General features: G+C 35.6%; 4 protein-coding genes across 8 annotated transcripts in view; 3 read left to right on the plus strand and 1 right to left on the minus strand.

Annotated features, from left to right (window-relative positions):
• LOC123679837 (rap guanine nucleotide exchange factor 4) overlaps positions 1 to 27,039 on the minus strand; it is a 697,170-nt gene that overhangs the window by 213,782 nt on the left and 456,349 nt on the right. The window lies entirely within an intron of this gene.
• On the plus strand, positions 4,596 to 7,180 carry LOC123680823 (piggyBac transposable element-derived protein 4-like). Its single transcript, XM_045618938.1, has 2 exons — positions 4,596 to 4,911; positions 5,847 to 7,180. Exons 1-2 carry the CDS (start codon positions 4,596 to 4,598, stop codon positions 7,178 to 7,180), a joined length of 1,650 nt encoding a protein of 549 aa, XP_045474894.1.
• LOC123679840 (jerky protein homolog-like) lies at positions 18,672 to 20,370 on the plus strand. Its single transcript, XM_045617369.1, has 3 exons — positions 18,672 to 19,473; positions 19,536 to 20,003; positions 20,056 to 20,370. The coding sequence occupies exons 1-3, from the start codon at positions 18,685 to 18,687 to the stop codon at positions 20,347 to 20,349; spliced, it is 1,551 nt and encodes a 516-aa protein (XP_045473325.1). The 5' UTR covers positions 18,672 to 18,684; the 3' UTR covers positions 20,350 to 20,370.
• On the plus strand, positions 23,273 to 23,818 carry LOC123680824 (tigger transposable element-derived protein 4-like). The gene has a single exon (XM_045618939.1). The coding sequence runs from the start codon at positions 23,273 to 23,275 to the stop codon at positions 23,816 to 23,818; it is 546 nt and encodes a 181-aa protein (XP_045474895.1).

The raw sequence follows: 27,039 nt of genomic DNA on the forward strand, positions 1-27,039 counted from the left end.
TTAATGAATAAATCCACATTTAGCAGGGGATTAGTTATCTTCAATAAACTACCTGAAAAGATCAAATATTGTAATAATTATAGAGAATTCAAAAAATGTTTAATGAGTTATATTTATGAAGAATTTAATTAAGTTAGTGGATTACATTTGTATTGTTTTCAATAGCCGGGTGCTAAATAAAGTGTATTATTATTATTATTATAAAATGCATCATGCAGTTATCGAAGTATGGGATATTGGCTTCGTTATCAATCCCTCATGGCCATATTTTGGAGCACGTCCAGATTCATTGGTAGAGTGTCAATGTTGCGGAAAAGGTTGCATAGAAGTTGATTGCCCCTAATGCATAAAGGATACCAAAGTTGAAGAGATTCTTAATTTAAAAAGTTCATTTTTGAATGAAGGCTCAGGTTATGGTACAAGAGAAATCCATCTTGATAGAAAACATGCTTATTTCTAGCAAGTACAAATGCAAATAGCAGTTACTGGTGCAAACTATCGTGATTTTGTGGCTGGGAATCAAAAAGATTTTCATTGCGAAAGGATATTATTTGATGAAAACTTCTGGAAAATACATAGCGAAAAAGCACTGCTGTTTCATGAAAGAGTCATCGTGCCAGAACTTTTGTCAAAATATTTCCCAAAAAAAAAAAATTGATAACTGGAACCGAACATCAACGTTCGACTAGCAAAGCACCAGATCCAGGAACTAGCAGTTAAGATGTTTCTCTGCCGATAACAAGAAATTGGTGCAAATACAAGAAGAGTGCTGATTGATCCAAAATGATCAAGTGTTACAATCCATACTGCAAAATTGTATAGTTCCACCCCAAATGCATTGATATTAACCCTCTAATATCCAAGTCCGCCTTGATGCTGGTTGCATATAAGTGATCAAATTTCTCACTGTCATCTGTTTTGTTTAACTGCCCATGTCCGCCTTCAATATAGGTTCATTTTGTGAGACTTTAGTGAAATAAACCAGGTTTGACGGATTTTTCATGAATAAGGCTCAGTCATTTGTTCGTTCCATGAGGTTATACGCCGAGTTCCTTTCTTTTGAGAATTTTAAATAGTTCTTGTGATAAAAAATTTCAGGTGAGTAAAATTACATATTATTTTCGATATATTCATTGAAATTGAGACAAAAATATATTAGAATATTATGAATATGCCCATATTTCCCTGTCCGCCTGTGGCAAAGAAAAAAGAAATAGGATGAATCAAGTATCTCGAGAATTCTGCGCAATATAATATTTACTTCCATATAATAATATGGATCGTCGACCTGTGGACTTATCACCTGTAGGTAGCAAAGAAAGAATAAATAGGATGAATCAAGTATCTCGAGAATTTTGCGCAATATAATAAAAAACTTATGCTTATTATTTGTAATCTTCTTCAAAAAGAAAAAATTTTCAAAAAAAATTTGTTAAACTTATTATTATTATTTGTAATCTTCTTCAAAAAGAAGAAATTTTCAAAAAAAAAATTGTAACATGAAGAATTCTCATGTTTTTTATTATTTTTTTGTACATACATATTATAGGATTTTTATTTTAGATTGTAAGAATTTTTTTTATGTTCCATTGAGACTGTTTTCTGTTTTTAGAATTATTTTTTTTTATTAAATTTATTTATTTCATAATCCATTAAGGTTTCTACGTGTGGAATATAATATGAAAAGAAAACACACTGGTTTTAAGTTCTTTTAATCAGCTATCGATTTCGGCCAAACATCAGGTGAGTTAATAATTTTGTTGTCTTTTAAGAAGCTACATACAACTTATTTATTTTAGGTCATCCCCGGCTACTGAAGATATGCAATAAGTTCAGCTTCAACGACTTGTCTACAAGTTCAATATTCCCAACCAAATAATTTGAGATATCCAAGCAAGAGGTAGAACAATAAAAATGTCCTCTACCGTTGAATTCACCACCTAATAATATTCGGCGATATGTATAATTTTTTTTTCAATATATGTATATGTGCTTATTTCAAAATTGGTGCTTTATTGCCAGTGTTCGAAACATTTCTCACATATAGTAGGGTCAGTGCACCATTAGATGAACATCACCCAGTAAATGAACAATTCGTCGTATTTTCCGTTGAAATAAGACGATCCGCTTTCAAAATCTCTCCTGTCTCTGTCGTATAGCCAATTAGCTTATTCCGTAAGGTGTTCATTCACTAGACGCGCTGTAAAAATCCGTTAGTCTAGCCCTGCCACTCATTTATAGTAGTCGATGTTTCAGTGCAACCCTAATTGGTTAAGGTAAGCAAAAAATTGATTTCTATAAAACTATGAAAAATGCATTTATGAAGGGAGTTTAGCTATAATTATATTTAATAAAGGACTAATATTTTTACATTAAACTCAATCTAATGTACTTAATGTTTAAAATATTTACATGTTCAATTACTGGTTCACAAATATTCCGAAATTCTAGTCAATGAACAAGGCGTTCATTTACTGGATTTTTGCGTACTTGTGGAAAACAAGCAAAATTAGGTCTTAAGATGTATATCTTTATGATGCATATTTACAAATTAAAATAATTACGTCGTGTGAGGTGATATACCAGTAAATGAACGGTGTCCATATACTGGTCTTCATTTGTTCATTCACTGGAGCATTCACCTAAACAACCTTTTTTTGAATAAATTGGCATCAATTGAACTATTCTGGTATTTTTCAATTGTAAATAGGTATAAATATATTTTCTGTTTTCTAGATGGAGAAAAAGTATTTGCGCTTCAAGTACACCGAAGAAGATTTAATTAAAGCTATAGATGAAATTAACAATGGAAGTGTAAGTTTGAATAAAGCATCTTTGAAATATGGTATTCCTAAATCTACTCTACACAATAAAATTACAAATAAAGTGCCGTTTGAAAGGAAGATGGGTCCATCCACAGTTTTGAGTCCCGCTGAAGAGGAGAGGCTGGAAAGTTGGATTTTGGCAAAGGCAAAATTAGGCTTCCCAATGCATCCCAGTAATGTCATGGATGCTGTCCAAAATATTCTCAGAGATGGTTCAAGACCAAACAAGTTCACCGATGACAGGCCTGGTAAAAAATGGTTAAAACTGTTCTTGCAGAGGCACCCAAACATTGCCAAACGAAATACCGAAATTATATCAAAATCGCGGGCTTCAGTTACGGAAGAAGCCATTCGCGAATGGTTTGCAGAACTAACGGAATTTTTGACGAATGATAATTTATTGGACATGATAGGCGATCCAACTCGCGTTTTTAATACCGATGAAACCGGTATGAAAACATGCATGAAATCAGGGTTAGTCCTAGGTCCGACTAGAAAATTCAACAACCTTTACGAAATTGCTTCTGGAGCCGAAAAAGATTCTATAACAGTATTATGTAACTATTCAGCAGCTGGTGACGCAGTCCCGCCAATGGTCGTTTTCCCGTATAAGAGGATACCCAAAGAGCTAGCCCTTTCTGTTCCTCCAGGTTGGGGTATTGGACGATCTGATACTGGATGGATGACCTCCGCAACATTTTTCGAATACGTTGCTAACGTATTTTTTCCATGGTTGGTAGAAAAAGGAATTCAGCTACCAGTGATTTTATTTCTAGATGGGCATAAGTCCCATTATAACATAGAGCTATACGAATTTTGTGTGGAGCACAAAATAGTTCTGTATTGTTTATATCCCAATGCAACACACATCCTGCAGCCTTTAAAAAAACTTAAAACTGAAGTTGTTAAGATAGACAAAGGAGACTACGTGATAGTCAAATACCAAAACAAAAGATACCCTGGGTTAGTAACAAACATAGAGAAGGAAGAATATGAAATAAGTACAATGGAGCAAGAGCACGGGAAGAAACATAAATGGAGATGGCCAAATGTTCCAGACAAGATTTGGTATAGATATCAGAACATAGTGAAGAAAATTCCAGAACCTAGCGCTGGTGGTTCTGATGGCTATTTTCATGTTAACATTTTATAATTTCATTTATACATTTATAGTACATTTTGTTATTTTTTCATCGTTGCGATGGATATTTTTATGTTGATCATTTGTTTTTTGTTTTTTTGATAAAAAGTGTTATTTTATTTTTTTTATGTACCGTGTGACTGTTAACTACTAGTTATTACATGTTATATACTTTTTTTGAAAATAAAAACACATACGTTCATTCACTGGTATCCTATTGTTCAGTAATTGGAGATACTTGTTCATTTACTGGAGTTTCATGAAATTTTAAGAAGATGCTTGGAAAATTACATATTACGATTCACTGAATTAACTTTAATTCACTTCTTAATATTCAAAATAGTTTAATCTACCTATGTATATATTTTTAGCCAGATACGTCAAAATCATCAAACTTATTTCATAACCCAAAGTCTAGGATTCCCTTATTTGTTCATTGACTGGTGCACTGACCCTATGTTGATTTTAGTTGCTTACATAGCAAAGGTGAGTTAATAGTTAATGGTTACAAATCAAATGTGGTTGACCGGTTGTTAATGAAGAAATTTATAAAATTACACAATAATGATATACCCTCTAGGGATAATAAACAACCAGTGAAGAGATTGTCGCTACCATTTTACGGTAAGATGTGTTATCCCATTGCGAATATATTTAGAGGACACAACATAGACATAGTGTTCAAGGCCAAGAACTGCCTTTACAACTATTTACTAAATTGTAAGGATATGACCCCAATATTAGAAAAGAACGGTGTGTACAAACTAAACTGTAAGACATGTGATAGGTTTTACATAGGAAAAACTTTTAGAGCCCTAGGCACAAGGGTATCTGAACACATAAGGAACTACAACGGCAAAAGTTCCTTTGGAAAACATCTCAAAGTTAACAACCATGAATTTGATAAGGATGAAAATGTGGAACTTCTACACAACTTGGATAGAGGTAACCTGCTTGACTTGATGGAAATATATGAGATTGCATAAAATTTAAAATTATGTCCTAATAAATGCCTTAACCCTTTAACAGTTGGTGGCCACTATGGAAGCCACTTGCAGTAAGGGTACTAGACGCTGTTAAATCAATTAGAATGCACACGATTTCGACCCATAATCGCATTTTTCACTATGCAGAACGCTCGGTGGCGTCTAAACGTGCCACTTGTCTAATCCCCACCCAAATAAAACATATGTGGCTTCATTACATGCCACTAACCATTGCGGACTATTGTTTCATTTCAAGAGCAGGTGGAGGAGTGTTTACATTTTGTTGTGCTGTGTTTACGTGTTTTGTATTAGGAAAATCATGAGTATTTTTTTCATTACTTCAATAATGTAGTTCATGGTTCCTACTGCAATTTTAGGATCAAATATATGCGCCCGGAAAATTTAATGATTTCCAAGAAGTATTTGTCGAATATTTTATGTGAATATTTTCTCCGGAACCTCAGAATTGATTGTATTCAATTTTTTGCAGAATATGAATTCAAATCATAAAAAAATCAGCATTGATGAATTACAACGTTTATAGTGCTGATGAACTATTTGAGTTCATTGAAGGAGTAACAGACGATATGGCTCAGAATTCAGACGTTGGCGGTGATAGCGATGCTGAAGACGATTCATTTTTATCATATATATTGTTGTTTATATGTTGTGTATATATATTTGTTATATTGTTTCTGACTTGTCATGTATATTATGACTAATAAAAATAAAAATCAGTACCTGGTAGCTCTCGTACATCATTTTCTTCGACTATAACACCTGATGCCCTTAGTTATTCTTCACCTGGGTCATCCTGTTCTAAGCGAAATGAAAGAAATAAAAGTTTTGAAAAACCACCATTATATTTCGACGACTCGGATGACTCGATTGCAGATAAGGATTATGTTCCTGAGAAGAAAGCCCTCAGAAGCCGACTTTCATCATCTAGCTCAGAAGAAAACAGTCAAGAAGATTTCTGTTTACCAGCAGAAAAAGAGGTGGAGATGCCGACTATATTATCTGAACGATTTCGAATAGGAAATGCATCTGAATCTGATGAAGATGATATTCCATCTGAATCTATTGATATCGTTAGGAAATGGACAAAGTATCCAAGACTGCAGGAAAATTTGAATAATTTCAATTTCTCACAAAATTTTGGATCAAAACTGCCTAATATTGCGGATATGACATTCCTGCAAATTTGGAAAAGAATGTTTTCGGATGATATACTGGACAGAATTGTTGAAGAAACAAATCGCTACGCAAGCCAAAATGGGCGTAGTTTTTGCATTTATGAAGACGAACTCCAAGCTTTTTTTGGAACCCTTATTATCATGGGATTGCATAAACTTCCTGGAATGAGGATGTATTGGTCATATGACCAAAATTATCGAGTAGAAAGGGTAGCAAACATTATGAGCTTGAAACGTTTTCTAGCAATTTTACGTCACATTCACTTGAATGATAACGAAAAGTGTCCAAAAAAAGGTACTTCCAACTTTGATAAACTCTACAAATTACGGCCCCTTATCGAACATCTGAATGAGAAATTTAGGGATTTGTTCTCACCATCTAGAGAACTTTCAATAGACGAGAGTATGGTAGGCTTCAAGGGGCGTTCAGGTTTGAAACAATATATGCCCATGAAGCCAGTAAAACGGGGATTCAAAATTTGGGTAATGACATGTGCACGCACTGGATATATGCTCTCATTCAAAGTTTATGAAGGAAAGGATTCCAGTAATATTGAGGGTACACTAGGTGAAAGAACCGTCCTACATCTGAGCGAGCCGTACCATCACAAAGGATATATTTTATACTGTGATAACTACTTTTCAACAATTGAATTGCTGTCCAAATTGTTAGAGAAAAAAACTTTCGCTTGCGGTACCTTTCGAACAAATAGGAAATTTTATCCTAAGGACAATTTACTACATGATAAGCAATTGAAATTGGGCGAATCCGACTTTGTAGTAGATGAAAATACCGGAATTTCAGTTTGCAAATGGCATGATAGAGGGAAGAAATGTGTGGTTGTTATAAGTTCCCTTCACGATCCTTCAATAAAAGTTGATGTTGATCGCACTAACAAAGAAGGAAAAAAGAAAAAGTTTCCTGTCCACAATCAGTGGCAGAATATAATAAATATATGGGTGGGGTTGATCTTTTTGATCAATACCTTTCTTCCTATTCTATCTCATGGAAAAGTCGTAGGTGGTGGTTGAAAATTTTCATGTACCTCTTAGACTCTTCAATTGTAAATGCATACATACTATACAAAACATCAATGGCTGCTGAAAGAAAAAAAGCAATGTCGCATTTACAATTTAGATCAATATTGGCCAATGAAATGATTGGCGATTTTTGCAGCAGGAAACGCGTAGGTGCGCCAACTACTACCAAAAAAAAATAAACTTTCTAAAATTGGGGGGCGCTCCATTTCTACGAATAACCATAAGAGGAAAACAAATGTTGGGGTACATTTGCCCGTAAAAGGCAAACGTGAAAAGATCAAAAATAAAATGTAGTCAGTGTAATGTTGGTCTTTGTTTAGAATGTTTTGCAATATTTCATACGGCTTGATAGATTCATGTTGGTTATCATATATTTTGTTAAGTACATATATAAGGTTTCATAGTTTATATACTTTGATATTCGGAAATTCTTTTATTTTGTTTCAATAAATATGCTAAAATAGAACTTGTTTTCTTTCCATAGAAAAGTGGCTACAATGCTTGCCACCAAATATTGTGCTTAATTGGTTTCTGAGAAAAGTTAGTGGCACACATAGAAGCCACCGCAAAAAAGAGTCTTCTATGTAAAACTTGATAGAAATCTATTACTTTTTGTCAAATATTATTCCATTCCGACCAGTTTTTGCTTCGAAAGCCAAGAAAAATTGAGAAGAAAAATTTGCCCGTTAACCCTTACTGGAACAGTGGTACAAAAATTGTACCACCTTTTCCCGAACAAGCGCAGCACAGTGGTCCATATAACATACCACTCATTTTATAGCAAATTTGATACGGCACGGAAGCTTTAAAAGTGTACCACCTAATGCATCGCGTGCATATATGCATAATACGCATATCTTGTGCGCAAACGTAAACATCCCTTTTATCAAACATTAGTTTCTGCGACGCATTTGCAGGATAGTACACGTTTATATGCAAACCAATTTTTTTGTGAACAGGTACCGTCTTTTTTTCATTTGAATTTATTTGTTGAGTGTGTTTATCCTATAAGCTTCAAGAATAGTTTTCATCAAGTAAGTATATTTAAATTTTCTCAATATTTTGTCTAGAATGTAGTGGTACTTTATATGTACCACTGCGCCGTACGTATATAAGGGTTGGTCATGAACTATTATTCCAGATACAATGGAATATTTGCCATTCACATTGAAAGGACTAACCCATGCTGAGCTTATGGAGGAAATAGAAAATATTCCATCTGATGCAGAATCTATTGTTGACGAGGACGAAGCTGGCGAGTCAGAACATCCCTTGCGGAATGAAATTTGTATCGAAAATTTGGTTCAAGACGTCGAAGATGACATCAGTGATGACTTGTGGGACTCTGATGATGATATCCCTCTGATCAATTTAGTTCAGAAACAAGAACATAGAATAGGTAACGATTCAAATATCCTTTTTCCAAAGTGGGGAATTACACAGGCCGGGAATCCAGCCCCACCTTTTGAACATAACTGCGGAATTACTGACATAATCCGCAATGTTCATAGTAAAACTCCATATCGTCGGCTAAGAGTGTAAATCTGCTAAGTCCATTTTGAACAATTTCACAGGAGACCAAAAAAACCGTACAGTACAGTGTTATAATAATAATAATAAGAGAGTTTATTCATGAAAATACATTCAATAAACTCTATTGAATGTATTTTCATGAATAAACTCTCTTACCATTAAGTACAAAAATAGATTTTATTACATTATATCTAAAAATGGATTATGGCCGTTTAGTGAGTAATTCATTAATAGTGTTTTGTTGTCGTAAGATGCTACATACACTTTATTTGTTTTAGTTATCTTATCCAAGCTTCTTCATTATTCGTCATTCTTTGGCGCTCTGTGGACTCTGATCTGTTAATTGTTGTTGACGTTATTCTGCAAAATGGCAGAAGCAAACGTTCCGTATACCTCGCGGGAATACGCTGACATGCATTTAATTTACGGAGAAGTGCGACTTAATGCTCGAGCTGCGACAAGGATGTATTCAGAACGGTACCCCAATCGCCGACATCCAAACTATGAAGTGTTTATCCGAACACACAACGCTATTGCCGAAGGCAGAGTTCCTGGGCGTCGTATCAGTAATGGCCGGCCCGCAACGGTGGATGATGACATCGTTTTGGATGTAGTCGAAGAAGATCCATCAATTTCTACTCGAATGATAGAACGCCTTACAGGCATACCCAAATCAACTGCTAGTCGAATCTTGCAGCGGCACAATCATCACCCCTACCACGTCCAACGAGTTCAAAGTTTGCTACCCAGGGATTACCCAACGCGAATTCAATTTTGCCGGCAAATGTTGCGAAAGCATCATGCAGATCCATATTTTTTTGATAAGATCATTTGGAGCGAGGAATCGTCCTATACCAAGGATGGGTACATGAATATCCACAATTTACATAGCTGGAATATTATAAATCCACACGAGATGAGAGAAGATAGATCACAATATCGATTCAAGGTCAATTTTTTGACTGGAATAATCAAAAATCAAAATCAAAATAATCCAAATTATTGGAATTAATTATCTGTATAGATTATTATCATGCGTAAAAGCAACAAACCTACACCTAAAAAGGATTTACACTCTAACTCAATGGAGAAAGAGAGAAAACCTCAGGACCAACGCTCACGACGCGGGAAGCGCGGAACCGATCTACGGACGGGATCTAAGCCAACGCTGAATGAGCATAGGGACAAGGAAACGCCAGACATTCAACAAGCTGGAGACGTAGTCAACGGCGCAATGTCTGAGCGCGAACAAAGGTACGTGGGAGTCTTTACGAAGGCAAAGGAAACGCTGAATAGGGGGCCAGAAGGAGTGGCAATTGCTACGTCACAGAAGGTTAAGTTCTGTACATGCGATTACATTCCGGCTAAAACAATCGTGCACCTATACCCAGACAAAAGTACCATCAAACGGTGCTTTCAAGAAAACCAGCAGTTGACGCCCAACAATTTCGACGCTACAGACTCGATCCGAGAAGACCGCCAAATCGGTTCATTCAAAGACGAGATCTACGCGTTGACAGAAGCTAAGACTGTACGCCTAAGGAAGATCTTAAACGAACATCTCACGAGACATACAGTCATACAGAAAATAACGAAAGGAATTTCAAAAATCAAAATAACACTGATTGGATAAAAGTTAAACCTAAAAGACGTCGTAATTTTGTGGTTGGTCAATGTAATGAGGCAGGAACCATTCAGACTGTACCGAAATTGGTCTCTCTACATGTCACCAGATTACATCCAAGTACCAAAACCAGTGATTTAGTGGGCATCTTAAAGAATAAATTTCCCGATGTTAGTTGTGAAGTACATGCTTCTAAATACCCTGATAAATATACCTCTATGAAGGTAACAATCCGGCAAGAACATCTCAAAGAAGCCTGGAAACGAGAGATCTGGCCTTCTGGAGCAATTGTGTCGAGGTTTTTTGGCAAAAAGAGGGTGCTAACTCAACAAGTAGACCCTCGAAACCATTAATTGAATTACTTAACACAATAAGCATTATTCATCAAAATGTACAGTCCTTAGGAAATAGTATCGACAAACTTGAACAGTTACTTGCAGACAACCCAGATTGTTCCATTCTCTGTATAACAGAACACTGGAAATCAAGGGAACAAATTTGCCAATTGGGATTGAAAAACTTCAAGTTAGCGGCCAGTATGTGTCGGGAAATAGGAAAACACGGTGGATCGGCAATTTTTATCAAGAATAACATTTTAGCAAAGCAATGTGAATCCATTAGTAACCTATCTACTATCGGAGAATTTGAATGCAGTGCGATACAGTGTGAAGTGAATAAAATGAAGATGATAATTGTGTCAGTGTACAGACCTCCAAATGGAACTGTCGAGGTATTCTTTGAAAAACTTGAATGTTTGTTATCCGAAAAAATTGAACCTAATATCATCATATTTATAGCAGGGGACTCTAACATCGAAATGAGGGACGAGAATAACACTAAAAACAGGTTATTTACTCTTTTGAACCATTTTTCTATTGAACCTCAAATTAATGACTATACCAGAGTAACTCATCTTTCAAAAAGTTCTCTAGATAATATATGTACTAACTTTGTGGGTAATCTGAAAGCTGAGGTTTCAGAGTACCACATTTCTGATCATAGGGCTCAAAAAGTATCTTTTGAAATAATTAATACTTCTAAGAATGTACTTTCTCGAAAAAGTTTTTTCACTGAAAAAAACAAAGAACTTTTCCGAAGTAAACTTTCACAGCAAACATGGACAAATGTTTATCTGACCGAAAAATCTAATGTCAATGAACAATGGCGTGTTTTCAGTAATCAATTCATAAGCCTTTTCAATGAATGTTTTCCTTTAACTCTAGTACATAAGAAAAAGAAAATTCACTTTGAACCGAATGCTAACATAAAGCGGGCAAAAAATTGCTTGGATATTTTGCTGGTTTTATCTGAATTCGATTCATCTTTCAAAAATCAGTATAGTCTTTGTAAAAAAGAGTATGACAAAATGTTAAAACTGGAAAAATATAGAGTTTTTGAAGAGAGAATAGCGAAATCGGATTGTAAGATGAAATCTATGTGGGCTATATGCAAAGAATTGACAGGAAAAAGTTGTAATGAACAAAATCCAACACGAAATAATTCAAAAAAATTAGCCAATGACTTCAATGATTACCTTGTTAATATAGTACAAAATATTTCTGCAAATCAAAGCAATATCCCTTTCGAATGTATGATTCAAGATAATAATTGCTCTATATTTCTTAAACCGGTCACCACACATGAACTTGTAGATTTGTCTCATCATCTGAAAAATAAATTTTGTTCTGGTTATGACGACGTACCTATTGCCATCGTGAAATCATCAATAATAGAACTGTCAGAAATTATCTGTTACATCATTAATAACTCTATGAAATATTCAATCTATCCTGATCAATTGAAATTTGCTATTATCAAACCATTATTTAAAAAGGGGGATCCTGATGAACTGGGTAATTACAGACCGATTAGTTTGTTGCCTGCTTTTTCAAAAATTTTCGAAATAGTGATGATTTCTAGACTGCTCAATTTTATGAATGAACACAATATTTTCTCCAAATTCCAACATGGCTATCTGAAAGGCAAATCAACAAATACCGCCATATATCAGTTCATAAATGCAATTTTGAATCACTTAGAGAACAAACATTTAGCTTTAGGTCTCTTTATTGATCTTAGCAAGGCTTTCGATTGCGTTAACCATGAGCTTTTACTGCTGAAATTAGATAAATATGGCATAAGAGGAAGAGCGAATGAATGGATACGTTCTTTTCTCACAAATAGAAAGCAACAGGTTTCAGTTGATAAGTCTATCAAATCTGATATCAAAATTGTCAATACCGGTATAACACAAGGGAGTATAGCTGGACCCATTTTATTCATTGTTTTTATAAATGACCTTCCTCCATCATTAGATTGTTGCCTTACGACGAATTATGTCGATGACACTAATATATTAGTGGGAGGGAAAAATGTACCAGAAGTTCTCGAAAAAGCAGAAACCATCTTTATCAACGCAAAACGTTCGTTCGATATGAATAAACTGAAAATAAATGAATCTAAAACCAATTTAATGCTATTCAGAACTAAACAATCAAATTTGTCCAAACCAGAAATGATTCAATTTGAAAATCATACAATGTATCCAGTAACAACTACAAAATTCTTAGGGGTGAATATTGATGAATTTTTAAATTGGGAAACGCATATAAGTCAATTATGCTTGAAATTGGGAAGTATCGGATACGGAATCAAAACTGTCGCTAATTACATGAACATGAATACACTTAAAATTCTGTATTTTGCTAACTTCGAGTCAAATCTGAAGTATGGTATAATTTTTTGGGGAAGCAACTCAAAAATTCAATCAGTTTTCATTGTGCAGAAAAGAACTCTAAGAACAATATATAACATGAAATTTAAAGAATCATGCAGAGGCAAATTTAAGACTTTGTCTATCATGACTGTATATGCTCTCTATATTTATGAATGTTTGTTGTTCACTTTCAAAAATAAAAATCAGTTTGATACAGGTCACAGTCATGATTATGCTACCAGAACACATGATTTAATTTATCCACAGCACAGGTTAACTTTATTAGAAAAAGGTCCTTTTTATATGTGCATAAAAATTTTTAATAAGTTGCCTAACAATATAAAATGTTGTAATAGTTTTAATAAATTCAAGAAAGATGTTAAAAATTTGTTAATTAATCTTGAACCATATAATATGAACGATTACTTCAATTCTGAGAATTTAGTTTAATTTTCTTTGTATGATTTTTTTGACACTATTTCTTTTTATGTATAAGTTTTTGTATATAATCTGGAAATAAACTATCTATCTATCAATGGTTCAATTTTGGGCCCTATCGAACTGCCGCCATCACTGAACGCAAATAATTATTTGGAATTTTTAACCGACCAGCTGCCCATTTTATTGGCAGATGTGCCACTGGCGCTACGACGTAGTTTGTGGTTTCAACAAGATGGATGCCCAGCACATTACGGACGCGAAGTTACCGCACATTTGAATCGAACTTATCCCCACCGGTGGATTGGAAGAGGAGGTGAAATTTTGTGGCCTCCTCGTTCACCTGACCTAAATCCTCAAGACTTTTTTTTCTGGGGCTGCCTAAAAGAAAAAGTATACGCAACACCCATACGTGATGAAGCAGAATTAAGAGAACGCATCCGAATTGCTGCAGCGGAAATATCCGACATCAATTTGAGGGCAGTGAAAAGGTCCTTTCTCAATCGATGCAGAGCCTGTATACGCGTAGGAGGTCGCCATTTTGAACATGTTCTCTAATGAGTGTAAATGCTTTTCATTTCATTAAAAATATTAGTATCTACCCTAAATAATAACCGTCAAATTATAGTCAGAAACGTACCCATGTGGATAAAAACAGCCATATCTTTTTTCTTTGAACAACAAATGATTTGTGTGATACCTTTCTGAAATCTCTATAAAATAGGCAATTTATTGGTGTAATGTGCAGCAGTAGCTCGGTACATTTTTTTTTCCACTACGATGGCCTAAACTTCATGAACAAAATAATCCACTACCAAAATTTTCAATAAAAATATTTTTCACAGCCCCCCTTTGAAATGTTCGGAGTAAGTCTTTGATGTTAACGTTAAAATCATTCTTCAGCAATATTTTACTGAAAAAATTAACCAAAAAGGTGTAAAATTGTACCAACCGTGAAGACAAAACTATTGAAAGGGGCAAAAATTCATTATTTTCAAAAAAAAATAAATATCTCGAAAACGGTAAGACTTTTATAAGAGGAATTTTGTCATAGCAGGTGGGTTATCCTTCGATCTACATTCTCCCTCGGTTTGACGTGGTCTTTACGGGACACCCTGTATAAGGTGCTGTGCTATTCCTAATTGCCTCTATAAAATGGATGAGTTAGTAGTTTGTTTTTTTTTTTCGAGAAGCTAACCTTATCTCTTTTGGGTATTTTATCCCGACTGTCCTAAGACGTTCGAAAAATTGACTTCAGGGACTTGGTTGAACTAAGCCGAGTAAATTGAGCAAAATACCTCCACTCGTAATATATCCAGCTTGATTGAGAACTAAAAACAAAAAATTACATCAGATGACATATTTTGTTTATTGAAGAGTATTGATTCTGATGAATTGAACACTGATATCGAAGAAAACTCTTCTCATTCTAGTGACTTAGATGAAAATGTTCTTCCCATAATCGAAGATCCCCATTTCGGCAACTCTATGAACGACACGAATAGTGACGATAATTCTGAAGGTTATTTACCGTTAATGTATTGGGTAAACCACAAGGAGTCAACCAGCAGCAATGCAACACAATCACAAGAAGAAGCTGATGGTGAAACAGGTATTCGAATCGATTTTTAAGATGGCGTTTATTGGTTATGATAGACCGTACTGTCAGCGCCACTTTACAAAAACTAAATCATTCTACTGCCCAAGTTGGGCTGCTAAGAACGCTGGTGGACTAGTCAGAAGTCCAGTCACTGTTAACGACATCCGAGCCGACATTCGATTGTATGGTGGATCCGGCATGCCACGATTTCATGATCCTTTATTGGATTAAGTAATCTCAGATTGCCTTGTGGCGTTTAGACTTCCAAAACTGGTTAATCCTATACATCTCAATGATATTCCATCTAAGACCCTCGATAACTGGGGATCATCACCTGGACTCCCGTGAAAAGAGTATGGATATAAGACCAAACGTGAAGTAGCTAACGACCCACATGCATTCCAGAGTATACGAAGAGTCTGGCACTTAGTAAAAGAAGGGAAATACGTCAGTCTACCGGACTGCGCGGCTTATGTTAGACCACATCTCGTCGAAAGGGGAGAGAAGAAAGTGCGTGCTGTATGGGGTTATCCTTGTACTGTATCGTTTCAAGAAGCTTGCTTCGCTCTACCACTCATTAATGCTTTTAAGCAGCATCCAACCCCGCTTGCTTATGGTTTTGAGACGGCAAGAGGCGGCTGTAGGAGAATTTTTCATAGATTCGCCAAGCATAAGAACTTGTTGTCGTCAGATTACAAGAGATTTGATAAGACCATTCCATCATGGTTAGTCAGAGTTGCGTTTGATGTATTACTGTTACTTTTACTCAGTTAGTAGACTCTGTCGTTAACTGGATTGTCACTCAATATTGCATCAGAAAGCAAGGCATCACAGTATATGACCATCTCGTACTCGGAGACGACTCACTAGTCGCTACATCATCAAAGATCAACGTTAACTTGTTAGTCGCTTATGCGGGACAGTTTGGCATGATTATAAATTCTGAAAAGACTCAGCTTGCAGACAGGATCCAAGATGTTAAATTCCTTGGCTATACCATCAACTGTGGCGGACCATCCCGACCCAGGAAAGAACTCTGTGCTGCACTCCTCTACCCTGAGAGACCTGACCGAGATTTCAACGATTTCGCTACACGATCTATGGGTTTGTTGATTTCTAACTTTGGTTGTGCCATTGAATTTGACCAGTGTTGTAGGTTGATATTATCTCATCCTTACCGACTCACTTTCAATCCATCTTTAGTTAGATTCCTGAGAGTAATGGGCGTTGACCAACTGCCTAAGGAACCACCCGATTTATTCCAACTTCGAAGCAATTTTCAGAGCTGAAAACTCCTTATGAATGTTTGAACTACTTTTTCGATGAAAGTTTGTATCAACATATTGCTGACTAAAATAATTTGTATGCACGACAAGTAAATATATCGACAAAATTCATAACGTCACCGCCCGAGATCAGAAAATTTGTAGGTATTTTATTATAAATGTCAGTTTATAAATACCCGAATACTGGAGAATATTGGTCAGAAAATTCCTTCGAACCCATACATTAAACTATGACAAGAAATAGATTCGAAGAAATTCGTCGCTTCCTTCATTTCAACAACAATGATGAGATTTCGTCAGAAGATTTGATGCGATATATAAAGTTCGACCGATTGTTGATTATTTCAACAAACGATTTCAGTTAGTGCCTATGAATCAACGCCTCTGTGTTGATGAACAAATGTGTTCCACAAAAATGGCATCCCATTTACGACAATACATGCCAGCCAAACCTCATAAGTGGGGCATGAAATTATTTGTACTTTGCGACTCTTACGGATTTTCATATGCCTTCGAGTTGTATTCTGGCGCAGGTGATAATAAAATTCCAAGTGGAGCACCAGATTTGGGAGCAGCATCCAATGTGGTATCAAGACTGTCACAAATAATACCAGATCATAAGCAGTATATACTTTATTTCGATAATTATTATACGGCAATACCATTGATGATTTACTTGTATAGCAGAGGCATATTTTCCTTGGGAACAATACAAACATCGAATTGCTAATTGCAAATTATCTACGGACAAGCAAGTCCAAAAAGAAAAACGCGGATATTCTGAAGAATATCCATTCTTGTCATGGTGTCGATATCTCCACTACTCTTTGGAAAGATAATAAATGTGTAAGATTAGTATCAACATATGTGGGGATAAAACAATTCATCAAAGATAATGAGACTGAAGTAGAACAGAAAATCTCACAATATGATAGAGTGCAGAAGAAAAGGATAGATGTTGATTGTCCAACTATCATCAACTAGTATTGATTTTATATTGATTGTTGTTTCTGATTTCCTATAATTGGGTACCAATACCTGTTGGAAATAAAGACTTATTATTATTATTCGCGAATATAACGCCCATATGGGTGGTGTAGGCTTGATGGATGGTCTTATAGATCGCTACCGAATCAAAATGAAGACTAATAAATGGACTAACCGAATATTCCTCCACCTGATAGATATGGCTATGGTTAACGCATACCTACTACATAGAAGAATAAATAAAACATATCCAAAAGAATTGAAGTCACAGCTACCTTCTTTTAGGAAAGAGGTAGCTGCAATACTTTGTAAGCATCTCAGGGAAGATATAACAAAGAAAAGTGTTGGTCGTCCAAGAGCTTCGCCATCTCCCAAAGTTGTTAAGAAATCACCCAAAAAAACGTATTTACGAACTGATGACACAAGGTTGGATGCATTTAATCATTTGCTTGAGTGGCTTCATCGTTCCGGTAAGCGTCAATGCAAATTACCTGGGTGCAAGTCAGAAACTCAGTGTACCTATTCTAAATGCAAAATAAATGTATGTTGCACTGCTGCAAAAAATTGTTTTTCATTGTTCCATTCCAAATAAGTAGCATATGTATCTTTTCTGAAATTAAATCTCTATAAAACATTTGTATTCCAATCTTGCCTTCACCTGAATACATGATCAAATATTTTGTCCTAAATGCTCAGATCCGCCTTGAGGCGGCCACAACTGAATCGGGTGTAAAACTAAATCAGTTAACTTTTTTCGAGAAAAAGATGTAGATTATATATAAACTATGTTGAAATCAAACGAAAATAATTTCAAAATAGAAAAAAAAAATTTGGGCATTAGAGGGTTAAGAAAAAATTATTAAGCAAAAGTGGTTTTGGCAAGATTCTGGCAAGTGATTTAAGAAACTGAAAAATTGCCCTCTAGAAAAAGGCTGAAGGGGCTTCAAAGGCTTTGAAGAAAAATAACTATAAATTGCCGGTTACTTCTATTGAACAGAAGATGACCGGTGAACTCCAAATAATGTCTTTGGAGACGTAAGAATGTAATTTCGAATACAGTAGACTCGCAATAACGTGAACTTGCGATACCGTGAATGGCTCTATAACGTGAACAGAAATTCTGATCCATTGACTACTCTGTAACGTGAACATCGCAGAAATTCGGTAACATGAACAGAGACAGATAATCTATTTTTTTCGCTTACGAACACGTTCAGACTTGTTTGATAAGTCATAATACATTTAGTATCTCAGATTTATTGAAACAGTGAATATCGTACTTTGCGTTTACGGGAATATCAGAGTGTAACGATGCCTCCGAAGTGTTTAACTCTATTTGAGAAAGCGAATATATTAGACGAACACAAAAAAGGTCTAAGTGTAACTGCTTTGTCTGTGAAATATGGCGTAGCAAAATCAACGATTTGTTCCATAAAGAAGAAGGCTGAAAAAATAAAGGACTCTGTCAATAAAACCTTGAAACCTAGCAAGAAGCGAACGTTGAGAAGACCGGAAAATCCAAAAATGGAAAGAAAATTATACAAATGGTTCCTAAATCAGAGGAAACATAATGTTCCTGTCACAGGAGATATGATTAAACACATGGCATCAAAATTACATGAAGAATTTAAAGAAACCAATAATTTCAATGCCAGTGATGGTTGGCTACAGCGATTTAAAATTCGACATGGCGTTAGATTTTTAAAAATTACTGGCGAAAAGCTATCATCGCAGCCAGAATTAGTCGATCCTTTCAAGCAGAAGCTGAAGAATTTAATTCAAGAACATCACCTAAGTAACCATCAAATATACAATGCAGATGAAACAGGCCTTTTTTGGAAACTTCTCCCTGACAAAACATTTGTTGCCCTTTCTGAAAAAGCAGCTCCTGGATTGAAGATGGCTAAGCAACGTATTACTTTATTGGGGTGCGTGAATGCTAATGGTTCGCATAAGTTGACGCCTTTATTAATAGGTAAAGCAGCGAAGCCAAGATGTTTTAAAAATTTTAAAAATCCGTTCATCTACAAGCACTCAAAAAATGTTTGGATGACGATAGACATCTTGAAGACATGGTTTTTTCATCATTTTATTCCAGAGGTGAGTGACATGTAATTTTTTTACGTTTCGTATAACATAATGATATCAAACTCAAATTTCAGGTCAGATCCTTTCTGCGAGGTCAAAAACTGCCTCAAAAAGCAATTCTCATTTTGGATAATGCTCCTTGTCATCCGCCGGCTGAGGAATTACGAAGTTCAGATGGAATAATTTTCACTGTTTATATGCCGCCCAACGTGACTCCTTTGATCCAACCCATGGATCAGAATATCCTACGTTTAACAAAACTACATTACAGAAGGAGCTTATTGAGTCAAATTGTGAGTCAAAAGGAAAACATAACCGATGCTCTGAAACGACTTACTTTAAAAGATTGTGTGGCTCATTTACAAGTTGCATGGATCAAATTGGATGCAGAGATGATTTCAAAGTGTTGGAAAAATTTGTTTGATCGCACTGAAGATTTCACTGATGAGGATAATATACCTTTGAGTATGTTACAAGAAATGCTCAATAGAGAAAAAGTTGTTGTGAAAGATACAATATCACTCTTAATGGAACTTCAACCGGTAAGTAAAATCAGCATACATTTTCATTTCCTTCAAATTTTCTATATTTTAGCATGATTATAATGAAAAAGAAATTGAACGGTGGAATTGCGATGAGCTAGATATGAATGATGAAAATATTCCAGAAAACAGCGACGATGAAGATAACGATGTCGATATTGTAAGGCCCAAAGTTCCACATTTCGAAGCAGTGAAATCAATTTCCACTGTTATTTATTGGGCTGAAGAAAATTTTATGGAAATACAAGACATAATAACTTTGAAACGCCTGCAAGAAAAAGCTGTACTGGAAAATTTGAAGAGTAAACAAATTCAAACCAAAATTACACAATATTTCAAGTGTTAAAATAAATGAATTATTATAAAATACGTCACAAAATTTGCACATTGCCCTACCCCCCTTAAGATGAACACTTCCGATAACTCGAACACCCTTGATACATTTTGTGTTCACAGTATCGCGAGTCTACTGTACTAGTTGTCAGGAATATGAAAAGTTTTCGAAAGCTATTTCTGAAACAGAAAAAACACTGATGAAAAACTTCAAAAGAATAGTTATCAGAGGTAAGAGAAGCCGTGGTATACCAGTTTTAATCACAGAAGCATTTGAATTCAATTTTGAAAAACAGAGAATATGTTTTCGAAAAAGTTGACTATTACCTATTCGAAAACCTTGCAACGCAGTTGCCTACCATGGGATATAAGATATTAAGGAAATATGCTATGTCTTAAGGTAAAAATCCAGACGCTATTACTTCCACTAGACTAAGAAAACATCTTGCCCCTCTTACTAAATTGTTCAATATGAGAGACAATGATATGGATCAATTAGCATCACTTATGGGGCATACACTCGGAATACATCGATCATCCTATCGACTTCCTGATGACGTCTGTCAAACAGCAAAAATATCGAAATTGCTCCTACCTATGGAAAAAAGCAATGCAGGCCAATTCCAAGGTAAATCTTCGGACGAAATCGAGTTGGATTTAGAAGAAGATCTGGATATCGAACAACCAAATGACTATGTACTCCAAATGGGAAACGAAATGGACCAGGAGCCAACGTTATTCATTGGGAGAGGAAACACAGAACCAAGCAAATGAATATATGAGCCCGCTAAATGCAAAACTCTGTATTTGCAAAAAAATGAAAAACTAGGTTAATCTTGGGTTAGATAGATTCAGTAATGGACAAAAGCACTGTACATATTGTTAGATGCACAACTTCATATATTACATGTTACAAGTCAGTAAATGTTAACGTCAGATGCAAATCTCTTTAAAAATATCTATAATATATGTATATTATTCTTGATATTATCCCATTTATGAATTTTGGAAGGACATGTTCATAATTTTGGAACAAAATTGCAGGTAATATTAATTATCGGATATTCTGGTGCATGCAGAAGAGTCGAGTTGAGCAGTACGACTACAAATGATTTCAAGTTTGAGGAAAATTCTGTATTTATTACTATACCAAAAACAAAAACCAACCAACAGAGGATATTTGTTATTTCCAACTCCATCTGGCTGAAGTTAATAACCGAATATTATAAATTACGACCAGCACATACTAGATTCTTTTTGAATTATAAATCGGGTAAATGTACAGTGCAGCCGATTGGTATTAATGAAATGGGATCGATGGTTAGAAGGATAGCAAAATTTTTGAATCTGCCAAATTTAGAAGTATATTCAGGCCACTGCTTTCGCAGATCATCTGGCTCTCACCTGACAAATAAAGGAGAGGATATAATATCCTTGAAAAGACATGGAGGATGAACGAGCTCTTCTGTTGCTGAGTTATGTAGAAGCTTCAGCACAGAAAAAGTTACATATTGCTCAAACCTTGGCTAGCCATATTCCTGCATCTAGTAGTCAGAATTCGAACGTTCCAATTACAAATACAATTGGCGAAAGTACAAGTACAACTAACATAACCACTTCGTATGAAAATATACCTGGTGTATCATTTACTGCAGGGATGCATTCTAATATTTCAATAAAAGTTTTCAATAATTGTACTTCAAGAATGAATAACATATTATAAAATAATTTTTATTTATTTTCATAGAATCATATATTAGGACATTTGCAGTATTTCTTCTATAGTTATCCAAAAATATAAGTTTATGAAGGATTAATATTGTTGATTAGAATAATAATATTATTGCTTTATTACGATAGCCCCTGACATGGTTTTTGTAATAGGGTTTCATCATGTAGACATCTAATGCAAAGGCGTCGTCACCAATTAAATAATATGGATATCCATCTCCCACTCTTCCGCAAACACTGTCTACAGTCAGAGAGCACCACAAGACAACTCCAAAGTAAGTTCCATAGGTCAACCAAAGGTCGAGATAGTAAAACAGAGATATGAGAAAGCAATGGAGCTTGCTAAAAGGAAGGATTCTGTGGGAAGGACCATGCTACTTCAAATAATACAACAAGAGTCTATTGCTCTCCTCCCTGCGGATGACAGCATCTCAGAACTAGAGTTGCTGAGGCGCTCTGTGGAACTCTATATCTTGAAGGTGCAAGACAAAACATCTTTCCTACAGAAAAGGGCAGAATATTGCCCAGAAATAGAGGAGGAATCCGAAGAGGGCTCAGAATCAGATGATGATTCAGATTAATACGCAAAATGTGTAAACTCATGTGGCACAATTTAATGAAGCCAAAGAGAATCAACAAGCTCCAGGTGGGAATGCAGTGACCTTAAAAGTGCCATTAACCTTAAGATTAATATTAATATTTACCTCTCTTATAGATTATATCTAGACATAAGTGATAAGGTATCTGTCCCTGGTAGAGGTACTGGTTTAGGCACATTAAATTCACCTAAATTATTTTTCCCCATAGCCGACTTTTTAAATACAGTGGAACTCCCCTAACTCGAACTTCCCTATCTCGAAGAATTCTTCAAGTCGAATTTTCTTGAAAGCAAAAACGTTTCGACAACATCGCCATGTATTTTTTCCCTATAAGTCGAATTTCCATAACTCGAATATTTCTGAAACTCGAACTGAAATTCAGCAGTAACCGAGGCGGCAACCAAGCATAACTCGAATTTTTTCGGCAAACGCTCACTGCAACTTCGGGGAATTACCGAGCGGGGAGTCGCCGACAGATCCAATCTTGTTTTTCTTAGTTTCCTTACGAACGTTGAATCGCGCACGCGCTCTATAAAATATCAGTTCTGATAAGTTACGTTGTGAAATTTAAAAAGGCTTTGTGTTGGGTATCAGTGGTGAACTAAAATGACATCGAAGCGAAACTTGAAGTGTTTGACGCTGAAGGAGAAATTAAAATTAATTGCTGAAGTAGAAACAGGCGAAAAGAAAAAGAAAGTTATTGCCCAACAATTTGGGATTCCCCCAAACACGTTAATAACCATTTTGAAAAACAAAGATAAACTTTTAGAAAAACAAGGTAGCTATGATTCTAACTCCGAACGGAAAAGGCTTACAACTTGTGTGAATATCGGTGTTGATGAAGCTATGCTTAAGTGGGTTACTACCGCGCGTGCCAAAAATCTTCCTCTTTCGGGAGTCCTAATCAGAGAGAAAGCTCTAGAATATGCCGCTGCTTCGGGTCACGAAGATTTTTCAGCTAGTGTAGGGTGGCTAGATAAATTTAAAAAAAGACATAATATCGCCCAAATGTCAGTTTGTGGTGAAAGTGCTTCTACAGATACAAAATCTAGTGAAGATTGGAAAAACAACGTTTTGCCAGATTTAATCAGACAATTCCACGAAAACGATATTTTTAACGCTGATGAAACGGGTATTTTCTTCAAATGTTGACCCAACAAAACATTAGCTTTTAAAGGTCAAAAATGCTTTGGTGGCAAACACAGCAAGGAGAGAATTACAGTTATGGTTGCCAGCAATATGAGTGGTTCAGAAAAGTTGAAGTTGCTCGTTATTGGCAAGTCAAAAAACCCACGTTGTTTTGAGGGCATAAAATCACTTGATTTTGATTACGAGCACAATAAGAAGGCGTGGATGAAAAGTGAAATTTACGCTAAGTAGCTCAAAAGTCTAGATAAAATCTTTGTTGCCCAGAATAGGAAGATTTTACTTTTTATGGACAATTGTCCTGCACATCCTAAAAATGTAGAAGTAAGTCTAAAAAATATTAAACTGGAATATTTTCCTCCTAATCTGACGTCTGTTCTACAACCAATGGATCAAGGGATTATCAAAAATCTTAATCAGCATTATAGAAAACGAATAGTAATGAATGTCTTGGCACATATGGAAGAATCAAGTCCTGCCACTGTATCGTTACTTGATGCAATCAGGGATCTCAATAAAACCTGGAATTGCGATGTGAAACAACAAACAATCCGTCATTGTTTTAGAAAGGCAGGTTTTGTTAAAGATGAATTAATACAGAATGCTGCTACAGCTGACTGGGATGAAGGCGACGATCTTCCATTGTCTGAATTGTAACAATTTTGGACAACATGCAAAAGGGCAATGGGAAGCGCCGATGTTTCTTTTGAAGATTACGTCGATATTCACGATGGTGTGCAAACAATGGGATTACCAACAGACGAAGAAATTTTAGAAGACGTTATAGAAAATCTAGTTTCTTCTGAAAAAGGTGAATTTGAAGTGATATGTAGCATTAATGTTAAACACACATGTCATAATCTATTGTTTTAGACTCAGAGAAAGAGGAATTTTCTAGTGAGGGCGAGGTTGAAACAACTACTGATGTCACAACCACCTTCAAGCAAGCGTATTCTGCTCTTCAGACCCTGAGAAATTTTGCTTCGTCAAAAGAAAATGTTCCGCTTGCAGTACATGTGTCGTTAAATTTAGTGGAGGATTTCATAGACAGAAATAAGTGGTCCGTATTTAAACAAACGAAAATTACAGATTTCATTAAGTAAGAATACATGTGTATTTGAAATAAATGTACAAGTTTCGATTTTTTTGTATTTGTTTTTTTGTGTGTTTTTATTAAATAATGTATGTTGGAGAAACTCTGTATCTAAGATATCTATGAAACATAATTTTTTTGACGTTGTCAATATTTCGAAGAAATTACATTTTGATGTTGTCAGTTTTATGAATATATTTTACGAGACAATAAATATTTGAAGCCTCCTTTGGAATCATATTTGTTTACCATTCTCCATATTAGACGTCTTTGTTCACCGGGTAGGTGTTCTTTGGAGACGAAACAATTTGGCGACCGTGACAGGACACCTTCAGATTATGGAGAAGGTGAAGAAGATGCTTGAGGCTCAGAGAGTATCATTCACTCGAATTTATGATGCGGTGATCACACTGCTTGGTGAGAAGAATATTAATTTAATTGAAATTCGAGGAAATGTTCGAATATTGGACCAGAAAATCGAGTTGATTGCTGATTTGGGCAGACAATTGCTAGATCATATCCTAGAGTCAGAAAGCAGCGAAGAGAGTACTTTGCTTTCCGAAATTGAATCAGCAGATAATTTTTTGAAAAAATATCATGAACTCAAGTTGATTGTTGAGAATCATTCACCGAATCATTCTGATGAAACAAGTAACGTATCATACGTATGTTCCACCCACACGAAGCGTAAACTGAAGCTACCTACTATAGAATTCAAGAAATTTGGAGGTGATATCAGAGACTGGCTTCCATTCTGGAGTCAGTTTAAGCGAATTCACGATGATGAAGATCTTCCCGTTGAAGACAAGTTTCAATATCTTTTACAAGCTATGGTTCCGAGCTCTCGTGCTCGTCAATTGGTTGAGAGTTATCCACCTAGCGGAGACAATTATCCCAAAGTTATTGAAAGCCTTGAGAGTCGATTTGGCCGAAAAGATCTTCTTGTTGAAGTTTATGTTCGAGAGCTGTTAAAATTGGTACTGACTAGTATTGGGAATAGAAATAAGCTTAGTTTTCTCTATGATAAGCTAGAATCCCAGTTGCGATCATTGGAAACTCTAGATGTGACATCAGATACATGCGCAGCAATGTTGTACCCACTGGTGGAATCTTGCCTCCCCGAAGATTTGATTAGGGTATGGCAAAGGAGTAATCATTATGATGTTGAATCCACTTTGAAAATACGTTTGGATAACCTGATGATCTTTCTTAGAAAGGAAGTTGAAAATGAAGAACGCATTACTTTGGCGGTTGCTGGTTTCGACATGCAATCTAAAACAAAAAAGATTGTGGATTGTCCTCCTGTAAAAAATGCTCTTCCAACAGCATCTGGACTGATGAATAATAAATTCCAGAAGAAATGCCACTTTTGCAACGGAAGTCATTGCAGTGGAGATTGTTCAGATGCCAGAAATTGGACACTAGCTGATCGTAAGAAGAAATTGATTGAACGGGGGTGCTGCTATCTATGTCTTAAATATGGTCACATTGCAAGAAAATGCAGAGTAAATTCGGTGTGTTCAATCTGTAATGGAAGACATGTTGATATCATGTGTACAAAGACTGATGAAACAACTACGAAATTGGTACCTGCTCCAAAACAGTCAAATGTACCTTCTCGTGGATGTTCTCCTAAGCAATTAGTTGAGTCGAGATGGTGGGAGGGTCCGGAATGGCTAAAAAAATCCCCTGAACAATGGCCTTCTCAAAATTATTCTGTCGAAGAAAATGTTATCAATACTGAAAAAAGAAAGTGTGTGACTTCTTCAATGTTATTTTCAAACCAATGTTCTTCATGGTTCTACGAGCGTTTTTCAGGATTCGAAAAAATCGTGAGGATATTGAGTTGGATACGAAGATTCATTTTCAACTCTCTTAACCGAAATGAAAAGAAAAGAGGTCCATTGTCACTGGCAGAGCTGATTTCGTCCGAAAAATGCATCATAAAGTTTATTCAAGAAGAGGCATTTGAGGGACTGAATGATCCCAAACTGAAAACTTTATGTGCTTTTATTGATAATGATGGAATAATACGACTTTCAACGAAAATTTCTGCCCGAGAAGATTCGCGAGATTTCCGTTTCCCAGCTGTTTTACCCAGCAAGCATCCAGTAGTCGATAAAATTGCTCATGA

The sequence above is a fragment of the Harmonia axyridis genome, chromosome 5 (genome assembly GCF_914767665.1).
Source record: "Harmonia axyridis chromosome 5, icHarAxyr1.1, whole genome shotgun sequence".
Lineage (NCBI taxonomy): Eukaryota > Metazoa > Arthropoda > Insecta > Coleoptera > Coccinellidae > Harmonia > Harmonia axyridis.

Coding starts and splice junctions, on each gene's coding strand:
- LOC123679840 (XM_045617369.1), top strand. CDS start 18,685: ATGCCTCCGAAGTGTTTAACTCTATTTGAGAAAGCGAATATATTAGAC. Junction 19,474..19,535: donor TTCATCATTTTATTCCAGAG/GTGAGTGACATG, acceptor CTCAAATTTCAG/GTCAGATCCTTTCTGCGAGG. Junction 20,004..20,055: donor TCTTAATGGAACTTCAACCG/GTAAGTAAAATC, acceptor TCTATATTTTAG/CATGATTATAATGAAAAAGA.
- LOC123680823 (XM_045618938.1), top strand. CDS start 4,596: ATGTGTTATCCCATTGCGAATATATTTAGAGGACACAACATAGACATA. Junction 4,912..5,846: donor TCTACACAACTTGGATAGAG/GTAACCTGCTTG, acceptor ACTCGATTGCAG/ATAAGGATTATGTTCCTGAG.
- LOC123680824 (XM_045618939.1), top strand. CDS start 23,273: ATGACATCGAAGCGAAACTTGAAGTGTTTGACGCTGAAGGAGAAATTA.